Source organism: Serinus canaria, chromosome 2 (genome assembly GCF_022539315.1).
Source record: "Serinus canaria isolate serCan28SL12 chromosome 2, serCan2020, whole genome shotgun sequence".
NCBI classification, from domain to species: domain Eukaryota; kingdom Metazoa; phylum Chordata; class Aves; order Passeriformes; family Fringillidae; genus Serinus; species Serinus canaria.
Window position 1 is genome coordinate 55,299,076 of NC_066315.1, and position 13,066 is coordinate 55,312,141.

The 13,066-nt window shown below is 37.8% G+C and overlaps 1 protein-coding gene across 1 annotated transcript in view; it reads left to right on the forward strand.

Moving 5' to 3' along the window:
• The window catches only part of CNTNAP2 (contactin associated protein 2), a 1,093,089-nt gene that overhangs the window by 862,410 nt on the left and 217,613 nt on the right, over positions 1-13,066 (forward strand). Inside the window, exon 14 of the mRNA XM_009093851.4 lies at positions 6,702-6,858. Within this exon, the coding sequence (XP_009092099.2) occupies positions 6,702-6,858 (157 nt within the window). The remainder of the gene's footprint in view (positions 1-6,701; positions 6,859-13,066) is intronic.

Below are 13,066 nucleotides of genomic sequence, written 5' to 3' on the forward strand. Positions count from 1 at the left end.
ATACATTTTGAGACTTCTGCTAAAGTGCACTTTAAAAAGTTATAGATTTTGAGACTGTTCAGCTATATTAGAAATAATATATTATTGACTATTAAGAGTTCTGTTCATACTACATTAACTTTTGTTGGGTATGGTTTTATATTGAAAGAAATGGTTCACACAAAGATACATTTATGAGATGAAAAAGGAATCACTTTTTTATGACACTGTGAGAATACAAATAAGTGATCTGTGAGAATACAGAAAAGTATCCTTAATCTTTACTTTTTCTTGACCATTCTGTACAGGAGAACTTGATAAAAAACATTGAGGGCCAGATTCTTTACATACTTTGATCTAATAACTTCAAACCTGGCCTAATATTGCACAGGGATTTAAATAAAAACCTATACTTTGGAATAATTTTAACCAAAGTCCAGCACTGCAAAGGCATTGAAACCGCTGTTAAATATGTTACACATAAAACTTAAAGGCTTTTGTGTGTGTGTGTGTGTGTGTGTGCGTGACAGAGAGAGATTGAAATCACTGCAAATGTGATTTGAGTCTGATGTTATAGCCATGCTCATATGTCTGCATGCCCCAATAAAATCATATTAGCCATTTTGTCCTTGGAAGACTGTTCTTTCTGTGAGGGTAGAGGATCTCTTAAAAAATGGATATCTTTATCAGTTTTCTTGGTATCCACACCTTACTCTGATAACATTTTACTGCTAAGTCACTGAGCTCACAAAACCTTGCAAGGTGCTTCTCTTCAAGAACAGACATGGAAAGGCATCCTGGTCATAATTCAGCATGCACAAACTTCAACACTTCCACTGCACCCCTCAAGGAAGAGCTGGTTTATACCCAAAAAGCAGTTCTGCATCAAGGCTTTATTCCAATCAAACCCCTTGCCAGGCAGAGAGTCTCTTTCCTCCTCCATCTTCTCATTATGCTATTTGTCCACAAAAGCTTGGGGGGGGGAAAAAAACACTCAGTCAATGACAACAACTAAAAAGCTTCCCATTACTCAAAATTTATTTATAAGGTAAGAAAAGGTAGTTTAAAACAACAGAAGAAATATCTTCTTGTATTTCTTCTCCTTGCAATACATTCAAAACTAATTTTGGTCCTTAAACTCTTAATTCCATAAGACCAACACTTTTGATAGTTTAGCAAAATAATAATTTTGGTAAAATAGTCTGATACTTGAAACTGCATCCATTAATGATCATTCTTCACACTGGACTGCACGGCTCCTTCTACTTGGATTAGCCTTTTCCAAAACCTTCTAAAGCAGGAAAAAAAAAAAAAAGAAAAGGGCTCCTGAGCAGAAGGATTTACATCTTCAAAAGGAAACTCTAGAGGTATAAAAGAGAGTGAAGTGTGAGAGAGGAACAGTGATCCTAAATCTAATTTTTTAGATGCATGATACCTCTTCCTCCCTTCTAGCTTTTGTTTTCTATTGTTTTTCTAATCTCTCCATTTGCAGGATTTTGCTCTTTGTTGTGCTCAGTCATAGAGGTGTCTGCAATATAACTGCATAGCATCCCCAGTTTGAAGCTTGTGAACTTTAGACAAAACTCTGCTCATCCTTTTCTTGGCTGGCACAAAGCAGGAAGACTGAGAAGGGCTGCTCTCATTTGATTTGACTGATGCAGAACAGATGGGATGTAACTGCGTCTCCACACCTTTTATTAACCAGAGACTCTAAAGGAGATCCAGAACCTCTGGTACTGCCACTGTGGTGCAGAATGGTCTGGTGTGACACTCATCTCATTCCTGTGCCTGGGGTTTTGTCCCACTGCATGGGTGCCACCTAATGAGAGCTGTCTACCAAGATCTCCTGTTACAAGCCTTAGCACAATATGCCAGGCAATCAGAGTCTTGGGTGGTGTTCACAAGGCAGTGCTGGGATTATTGGTTGTGGGCATGTCTAGAAGAATGTGTGCTGAATGTAAAACCCTCAAAATCATATATTACCTTCTTTCTGGAAATTTTAAACATACACATTAGTTTGTGTTCCTAAGCCTGAGGGTAAGTCTTTTCTTCAGAATGAAGAAGCATGGAGCTTAGCCAGTATATATAAAAACACACTAAACACACTAAGAACAATAGATGTGAAAAACAGCTCTGTGTACACTAGAATGCAGTCATGGTTTAAAACTGTACATCAGCTGTCATTTAAATGATTTCAAACATGCCCCATTTGTGTCTGTCATAGTGGTCTGTGACAGCCATCACTGTAGTCTGTAATTCTGCCATCACTTTCATCTGCTTTAATCATTCTACCTTATTCTCAATTTTTTATCTGCTTTTTGACAATTTAAGTAATTTTTTTTCTCATAGTGCTTTAATTAGCAGTCTTGCTTCCCAGTAAATTAGTTGCTGACTGAATCATGCAATCCTTCACTTGACAGAAAGGATGTAAACAAAGAGAATTTTGAGCAACAGTCAAAACAGCAGCATTGGTGCCATAGCATAGAAACTAACTTCAAAGATGAGATAAAAAAACCCTGTAAAATTGTAGTTTCAGATATCATTTATTCTCTAGTTGGATCCTGTATTAATAAAAGCAATGCTGTCATTCTCTGTGGAAAGATAACATTTACCCTTAAATGCTTTTTAAATAATCTTTTGTAATCCAGGGCTACGTACTCTCAGAATTGCTGGATTGCATTGCAGGTTGGGAATGCTGCTGCAGCATTCATGTGGCAGATTCTCCTAACGTGCAGCACTTTGTTCTGTGATAATTGAGTCACAGAAGGTAAAATGACCAAGTCAGAGTCTAGAATAAAGTCACACTATTACCACCATTGCATTTCCACTCGAGCTGAATGGCCACACAGTGCAGCACAGCAGCACCCAATAAACACCTTCAGATGCCACAAATTCTTCACATTACTGTATCTTTGTTATCTTATATGATGTTAATAATTCAAATACATTGAAAAAAGTATTCTCAGAGAGGTGAGCATTTTCGGGGTTTGGTACTAATCAAACGTGTAGATATTTAGTTGTTCACTTCATCTCCAGAATTTAATTTTCTTGAGAGTTTGGTGTGAATTACTTTCAACTTCTGTCTGGAATAAGTCGCTTTATGGTCTAGATGATCAAATCCAGTCGTGAAATGGCTATTTTAAGAATTGTGCCTGTAGTTTTGGGGGAATGTGTGAGATGTGCAAACTAAAAATTAAGGAAGTAGCATATATATTATGTAGGATTTTACTGGTAAAATTCATTAACCAGTGAATTCCATAGATTAATTTCATTTAATGTAAAACTGGCAGCAGCTGGAGGGAAGAGACATTAAAAAAACCCATGTTTATAGCTGAGCTCAATCATTGTTTTTCAATGTCAAAAAGCAGTTCTGCATCAAGGCTTTATTCCAATCAAACCCCTTGCCAGGCAGAGAGTCTCTTTCCTCCTCCATCTTCTCATTATGCTATTTGTCCACAAAAGCTTGGGGGGGGGAAAAAAACACTCAGTCAATGACAACAACTAAAAAGCTTCCCATTACTCAAAATTTATTTATAAGGTAAGAAAAGGTAGTTTAAAACAACAGAAGAAATATCTTCTTGTATTTCTTCTCCTTGCAATACATTCAAAACTAATTTTGGTCCTTAAACTCTTAATTCCATAAGACCAACACTTTTGATAGTTTAGCAAAATAATAATTTTTGGTAAAATAGTCTGATACTTGAAACTGCATCCATTAATGATCATTCTTCACACTGGACTGCACAGCTCCTTCTACTTGGATTAGCCTTTTCCAAAACCTTCTAAAGCAGGAAAAAAAAAAAAAAGAAAAGGGCTCCTGAGCAGAAGGATTTACATCTTCAAAAGGAAACTCTAGAGGTATAAAAGAGAGTGAAGTGTGAGAGAGGAACAGTGATCCTAAATCTAATTTTTTAGATGCATGATACCTCTTCCTCCCTTCTAGCTTTTGTTTTCTATTGTTTTTCTAATCTCTCCATTTGCAGGATTTTGCTCTTTGTTGTGCTCAGTCATAGAGGTGTCTGCAATATAACTGCATAGCATCCCCAGTTTGAAGCTTGTGAACTTTAGACAAAACTCTGCTCATCCTTTTCTTGGCTGGCACAAAGCAGGAAGACTGAGAAGGGCTGCTCTCATTTGATTTGACTGATGCAGAACAGATGGGATGTAACTGCGTCTCCACACCTTTTATTAACCAGAGACTCTAAAGGAGATCCAGAACCTCTGGTACTGCCACTGTGGTGCAGAATGGTCTGGTGTGACACTCATCTCATTCCTTGTGCCTGGGGTTTTGTCCCACTGCATGGGTGCCACCTAATGAGAGCTGTCTACCAAGATCTCCTGTTACAAGCCTTAGCACAATATGCCAGGCAATCAGAGTCTTGGGTGGTGTTCACAAGGCAGTGCTGGGATTATTGGTTGTGGGCATGTCTAGAAGAATGTGTGCTGAATGTAAAACCCTCAAAATCATATATTACCTTCTTTCTGGAAATTTTAAACATACACATTAGTTTGTGTTCCTAAGCCTGAGGGTAAGTCTTTTCTTCAGAATGAAGAAGCATGGAGCTTAGCCAGTATATATAAAAACACACTAAACACACTAAGAACAATAGATGTGAAAAACAGCTCTGTGTACACTAGAATGCAGTCATGGTTTAAAACTGTACATCAGCTGTCATTTAAATGATTTCAAACATGCCCCATTTGTGTCTGTCATAGTGGTCTGTGACAGCCATCACTGTAGTCTGTAATTCTGCCATCACTTTCATCTGCTTTAATCATTCTACCTTATTCTCAATTTTTTATCTGCTTTTTGACAATTTAAGTAATTTTTTTTCTCATAGTGCTTTAATTAGCAGTCTTGCTTCCCAGTAAATTAGTTGCTGACTGAATCATGCAATCCTTCACTTGACAGAAAGGATGTAAACAAAGAGAATTTTGAGCAACAGTCAAAACAGCAGCATTGGTGCCATAGCATAGAAACTAACTTCAAAGATGAGATAAAAAAACCCTGTAAAATTGTAGTTTCAGATATCATTTATTCTCTAGTTGGATCCTGTATTAATAAAAGCAATGCTGTCATTCTCTGTGGAAAGATAACATTTACCCTTAAATGCTTTTTAAATAATCTTTTGTAATCCAGGGCTACGTACTCTCAGAATTGCTGGATTGCATTGCAGGTTGGGAATGCTGCTGCAGCATTCATGTGGCAGATTCTCCTAACGTGCAGCACTTTTTTCTGTGATAATTGAGTCACAGAAGGTAAAATGACCAAGTCAGAGTCTAGAATAAAGTCACACTATTACCACCATTGCATTTCCACTCGAGCTGAATGGCCACACAGTGCAGCACAGCAGCACCCAATAAACACCTTCAGATGCCACAAATTCTTCACATTACTGTATCTTTGTTATCTTATATGATGTTAATAATTCAAATACATTGAAAAAAGTATTCTCAGAGAGGTGAGCATTTTCGGGGTTTGGTACTCATCAAACGTGTAGATATTTAGTTGTTCACTTCATCTCCAGAATTTAATTTTCTTGAGAGTTTGGTGTGAATTACTTTCAACTTCTGTCTGGAATAAGTCGCTTTATGGTCTAGATGATCAAATCCAGTCGTGAAATGGCTATTTTAAGAATTGTGCCTGTAGTTTTGGGGGAATGTGTGAGATGTGCAAACTAAAAATTAAGGAAGTAGCATATATATTATGTAGGATTTTACTGGTAAAATTCATTAACCAGTGAATTCCATAGATTAATTTCATTTAATGTAAAACTGGCAGCAGCTGGAGGGAAGAGACATTAAAAAAACCCATGTTTATAGCTGAGCTCAATCATTGTTTTTCAATGTCAAAAAGCACTACATACATTGATACTGATTAAGTTATTCATTTTTGTTTGAAGTTAAGTTCATATTTGACTGTCTTGCTGAACCAGAGAAATAAAAAATAATTTTCCAGTAAGAGCATTTTTTCAAATTGGAAATTAGAGTGGAGGGGGTTTGTTTATTTATTGATTTACACATAATGTCTTAGTTAGTTCAAAAGGGTTAGAAATAACCTCAGAGCAGTATTTGAAAATATCCAGTTGCAGACCCAATGCGAATATATATATGGTTACATCAAAGTTCAGAACACCTCTGCTAAAGTATTAAATTAAAAAATATATATATTTTTCTTTAAAAAGGTTAAAATGCTTTTGGAGTTTGATAATATCTCTTTATGCTTTGTTTAGCACCAGCTGGAGAGAGCATTATGAACACGTTTGTTTTCCAGTGACAACAAAATAATTTTCAATTACAAGTTGTTGTTTAGAAAATAAATATATATATATAAATAAATAAGAAAGAGAAAATAAACACATTTTCCTGTGCAGCATTCAAGGTCAAATATTGAAATAATCCATCTGATAACTTAATATGCAAGTTTGAAATTAAAATAATTATGGAATCTGACAACATATTCTCATTATACAGACTACAATAAAAAATTAATTTCAGTCATTATAAGTTGTGTGAATACAGAAAAGAAAATGTGTCCTGTTTACCTGGCAAGGTCCTTTGAATACCTTTAGTAACAATGGAATATTTTGTTTGCCAGCCATGTGGGATAGCTCCGGATATATGTTGCTAGCATTTGCATATTAAACATCTGAGCTCAATTAATGCATTATAGAGCTCCACCTCTTTGATGCATCATAACCTTGCATTTTCATTCCTTGCAGAAGGGAATCCATATACCTGGTGGGTTGGAAAAGCCAATGAGAAGCACTACTATTGGGGCGGATCAGGACCTGGCATTCAAAAATGTGCCTGCGGCATCGAACGCAACTGTACTGATCCCAAGTACTACTGCAACTGTGATGCTGATTATAAGCAATGGTGAGTGCTTTGCAAGAAGGCAGGATGAGAATGACCAAGTCTCCTAACTTTTACAACACTGCCATGACTTTGAATATATCCTTTTTTCTATATTTCCTTTCTTACCAAAGAAAAAAAGGCAAAATTATTATATTTGTGATTCCTCCTGCAAAGTGTCAACCCATGCCTGGATTTCCATTTTATTCATGGTGTCTGTAACTGTTAAATATAAGGATTGTATTCATGATTTCCAGCCCACTGAGCTATAGAAAAGGCTAAAATTGCAAAGGCAAGACCTCATAGGAGAGACCAGCGTTTTGGTTATTCATGCAACTTTTTCTCCATAACATTCAGTTATACTGCAACACAGAATTAATTTTATCCCTGCAACTTCATGGTTTTTTCCCAGAATTTCTCCTCATTAAAGTGTTGTTTCTGCAACACTTGAATGTGAGTGATATGTACTGAAATCACTCATCTAGTGCCTCCAACTCTCATTATCTGTTTTTCAAGAAAAATATGTTAAGGACTAGACACGTATCCTGGAATGAGGCTCTGTATTACAGAGGAAGCTACAAGGCATGAGATAATTTAATTAATTACTGCAGAAAAAAGAAATAAACTTGCATCTCTGATATTCCCCAAAAACATGAACAGACTGCATAAAGCTCATAATCATTTTGAGTGAGACCCTCTCTGTGGTTTACAGCACTTTGTTTGTGAGCCTTAATCATTTGCGTCTCTTTTCTCATGACAGGCAGGATTATATTTTACATGGTATGCAATGTTCAGTGACATATTGAAACCATACTTTTATGAACTTTTCTCCCATTAATAGCAACCTGTGGGTAATTGAATCAATACTGGCTCATAAAGGTTAATTGAGAAATTCTACAGCTATTAATGAATGTAGAGCTACAGAAATGTAGGGGTATTTCAGAGACTAAAAAAATTTTAAAAAGAGAGAGGAGGAAGAATCATAGAATCACAGAATACCAGTATATGGAAGGGACCTCAGAGTTCCTCCAGTTCAACCCATCTGTTCAAGAAGGGTCACTTATAAGCTGTTGCCCAGTACTTTGTCTGGAGAGCTTTTTAAAAAATCCAAGGATGGACTCTGCAGCTTCCCTGTGCACATTGTCCCAGGACTGGGCACCATTGGAAAGAATCTGATCCCATCTGCTTTAGTTAGTTATTTACGATGACACTGATGCCATCCTTCTCAACCTTCTCTTCTGCAAGCTGAGTAGCCTCACTGCCTCAGTTTCTGTTCATAGGTGAGATGCCCCTGTCCTTTTATCAACTTCATGGCTCTTCATTGGACTCCATCCAGCAATTCCACCTCTCTCTTATATTGGGGACCGCAGATCTAGGTCCAACACTCCAAATGTGGCCTCACTAGTGCTGAGCAGGGGAGAAGGATGGCCTCCCTTGACCTGCTAGCAGAACTTTGCCTAATGTACCCCAGGATACCATTGGCCTGCCTGGCCTCAAGTGCACCTTGCTGGGTCATGTTCACCTTGGTGTCCACCAGAATCCTTAGTGTGTTTTCTGCCAAGTTACTTCCCAGTTGGGTGGCTCCCAGCACATACTGATGCATGAGGTTGTGTCCCCCAAGTGCAAGGATTTACACTCTTCACTGTTGAAGTTCATAACATTTCTGTGAACCACTTCTCCAGCTTATAAAATCCCTCTGGATAGCAGAACCCTGTTTGATGTGATCTGCAAGAATGAAGTATGAAAAACACAAAAACAGAGTAATAAAGGAAAAATTCCAGGCCCTGCAAAAAGTATAGATTAATATGTGGAAAATCAAATATTGTCACAGACATTGCCACCCTAAGCTTTGACATTGTTAGGATAGTAATCTGTTGGCTATGATATGGGGTGAACTACACAACAGCACAGATAGAGAGAAGTCAGTTTTAGAGACAGGGTAATCACACATGCTGCCAAACTTCAGAAATGTAATTATATAGAGAGAATGAAGAATATAAAGTCTGATGACTCCAACTCAATCGTAGGTACTAGAGCAGTGTGGCAGGAGGGGTGTAGGCTTGGTTCTGTGTCAAAATGGTAACAATAAAAGAAGATATTGTGATAATAATTACAATAGTGGTAGAATTAGAAGCACTTACAGTTTTCATTGCCTGAGGCACTGGATGCATATCCATGAATAATAGGGCTCTGTACCATATGTTGACCATTTTCCTTTACACCAAGGGAAATGTGTGGGGAAAATGGCACTGGATTTTGAGCTCTTCTTGAAGATTCCCCAAGAGTCACAGATGATAACTTAATAAGCAGCATGCCCTCAATAATCTTCATGTAACCTCTGCACCCCCTATATACACTGAGATTATGTGGATTCTACTAATAAACAGATTCATAGAGTTATTAGATTTAGATGTAAAATAGGCTTATTATCATAAAAGCTCTAAAACTGTTTACTCAGAACTTCATACCAGAATACATTATTACATACATTATTTCTTCAGATAAGTATCGGAATTTTTTCAGAACAACTACTATTCATTGCAGGAAATTTTATGAAATGCAATTATACCACTGGATATTTCATTTTAATCTGTGGTGTGTGTAAATCAAAGGAAGAAATGAAAGCTATATAGCAGACTTTAAGGACTTTTTGTTCAAGATTCATTTTTTCAGTTTGGTTTTGTCAGAATTTAGTCTTTTCCATATCTTTTGGGTTTGGGAGTTATTTTGAAGAGTCCTAGTTAGGAATTTTATCTAGCCTTGTTCATCAATACCTAAAAAGCAAGTGAGATCCAGAGGAAAGGAGACCTTGATGACTTCAATCATTGGGGCAGAATTCAGCCCAGACCTCCAACACACCTGTGCCAAATTCTGGTGACAGCAAAACAGCTGCTGGTTTGGACTAAAAAATTTTATAAAGAGAGAGGAGGAAGAATCATAGAATCACAGAATACCAGTATATGGAAGGGACCTCAGAGTTCCTCCAGTTCAACCCATCTGTTCAAGAAGGGTCACTTATAAGCTGTTGCCCAGTACTTTGTCTGGAGAGCTTTTTAAAAAATCCAAGGATGGACTCTGCAGCTTCCCTGTGCACATTGTCCCAGGACTGGGCACCATTGGAAAGAATCTGATCCCATCTGCTTTAGTTAGTTATTTACGATGACACTGATGCCATCCTTCTCAACCTTCTCTTCTGCAAGCTGAGTAGCCTCACTGCCTCAGTTTCTGTTCATAGGTGAGATGCCCCTGTCCTTTTATCAACTTCATGGCTCTTCATTGGACTCCATCCAGCAATTCCACCTCTCTCTTATATTGGGGACCGCAGATCTAGGTCCAACACTCCAAATGTGGCCTCACTAGTGCTGAGCAGGGGAGAAGGATGGCCTCCCTTGACCTGCTAGCAGAACTTTGCCTAATGTACCCCAGGATACCATTGGCCTGCCTGGCCTCAAGTGCACCTTGCTGGGTCATGTTCACCTTGGTGTCCACCAGAATCCTTAGTGTGTTTTCTGCCAAGTTACTTCCCAGTTGGGTGGCTCCCAGCACATACTGATGCATGAGGTTGTGTCCCCCAAGTGCAAGGATTTACACTCTTCACTGTTGAAGTTCATAACATTTCTGTGAACCACTTCTCCAGCTTATAAAATCCCTCTGGATAGCAGAACCCTGTTTGATGTGATCTGCAAGAATGAAGTATGAAAAACACAAAAACAGAGTAATAAAGGAAAAATTCCAGGCCCTGCAAAAAGTATAGATTAATATGTGGAAAATCAAATATTGTCACAGACATTGCCACCCTAAGCTTTGACATTGTTAGGATAGTAATCTGTTGGCTATGATATGGGGTGAACTACACAACAGCACAGATAGAGAGAAGTCAGTTTTAGAGACAGGGTAATCACACATGCTGCCAAACTTCAGAAATGTAATTATATAGAGAGAATGAAGAATATAAAGTCTGATGACTCCAACTCAATCGTAGGTACTAGAGCAGTGTGGCAGGAGGGGTGTAGGCTTGGTTCTGTGTCAAAATGGTAACAATAAAAGAAGATATTGTGATAATAATTACAATAGTGGTAGAATTAGAAGCACTTACAGTTTTCATTGCCTGAGGCACTGGATGCATATCCATGAATAATAGGGCTCTGTACCATATGTTGACCATTTTCCTTTACACCAAGGGAAATGTGTGGGGAAAATGGCACTGGATTTTGAGCTCTTCTTGAAGATTCCCCAAGAGTCACAGATGATAACTTAATAAGCAGCATGCCCTCAATAATCTTCATGTAACCTCTGCACCCCCTATATACACTGAGATTATGTGGATTCTACTAATAAACAGATTCATAGAGTTATTAGATTTAGATGTAAAATAGGCTTATTATCATAAAAGCTCTAAAACTGTTTACTCAGAACTTCATACCAGAATACATTATTACATACATTATTTCTTCAGATAAGTATCGGAATTTTTTCAGAACAACTACTATTCATTGCAGGAAATTTTATGAAATGCAATTATACCACTGGATATTTCATTTTAATCTGTGGTGTGTGTAAATCAAAGGAAGAAATGAAAGCTATATAGCAGACTTTAAGGACTTTTTGTTCAAGATTCATTTTTTCAGTTTGGTTTTGTCAGAATTTAGTCTTTTCCATATCTTTTGGGTTTGGGAGTTATTTTGAAGAGTCCTAGTTAGGAATTTTATCTAGCCTTGTTCATCAATACCTAAAAAGCAAGTGAGATCCAGAGGAAAGGAGACCTTGATGACTTCAATCATTGGGGCAGAATTCAGCCCAGACCTCCAACACACCTGTGCCAAATTCTGGTGACAGCAAAACAGCTGCTGGTTTGGACAACAGAATGTGCAAGAGTTTATGACGAGCAGACAAGTCTCAGTTCACAGACTAACAAAGCAGCTTGCCACAGCTTGCCACCACAGCTCACCAGCACAGCTTATTTTAGAAGGATTTATAATCCCCTGAAAGAGAAGGGCTGAGTAAATGCCAAACTGTGGCTGAGAGTTCAGGTGGGACTTTTGCAGTAATTGCATATCTTGTCCACAGCTGGGAACGCTGCATTTGCTTGTGGTATGCCCACAGTGATGTTCTGCTCCTGCCCAGGCAGTGCTGGAAAAATTCATTTGGGGTTTTTTGGGTGGTTGCAGGAGTAATATACAGATGGGAGAAGGCAGTAGCCAGAGCAATAACTGTATTGGAAAAGGTAAGGAAGTAAACTAGGAAAAGAAGACTCTGTAGAAATTGTGAGAATCAAAGGTGAAGAAGAAAAGCAAGATTTGGGGGAGTGATTTTACAAGGAAATTGGGGAGCCACCGAAGAATCTGTCAGGCTGAGTCAGAATGATGTAGTGTAAGCAGAATATTGTCCACTGTTTTTACTGTAGAAGTTAGAATTTGTGTTAGAAATTAAGAAAGGAATTACAACTTGATGAATGACTTCATAGCAAAGGCAGGAGAATGTTTCCCTGGAGAATCTGGATTCTAACTCTGCCTCTGGAACCACATTCATGCATGCTGTATCCTCAGTTCCATAAACCATTTCTTCACAGAGCAGTCATTAGTCTGATCCTAATTTCCTGAAATCCCAGTGTGGAAACCCAGAAGTCCACTTTGTGAAAATACCAGACATACACAGCTGCAGCAGAATAAGGGATCACTCTCTGAATGCATCTAATGCAGTCATTCAAAGAAAAAAAACACAAAAAAAAAAAAAAAATGTAGGGATCTCAGATGGAGCACTAAGTATGAGTATTTTTAACATTAACATCTTTCAGCCTCAACATCCAATCTGTAGAATGCAAATTATGCCAGCTACTCCCTCATGGAAGTACTGCAAAGATAGGTAGATTTATGAAGCAATCATCTGCTGTTCTAATGAGCACTGTGAAAAATCCAACGAGAAAATGTGGTCTTTATAGAAAGATTTGAAATGACACATTAGATATAAAATGGTATTCACATGTTGAAGCGTATGAGTAAATTTGAAGAGTAGGCAATGTTACACTAAATGAGTGTTGTCTGCATCCTATACTGAATAATGCTGAAACCCTCCAGAATAAATAATAATCAGGGACCAGTCAAGGATTGCTCATGGTGATATGAGCAGGGGACTAATTAAAGCTCCTTAAGCAGCCTGCAACGCTTTTTTTCCAAAATTTTGTGTTTGGTTTTTGCTTTTTTGGGTTTTGTTTTGTTCTGTTTTTTTAACCAAG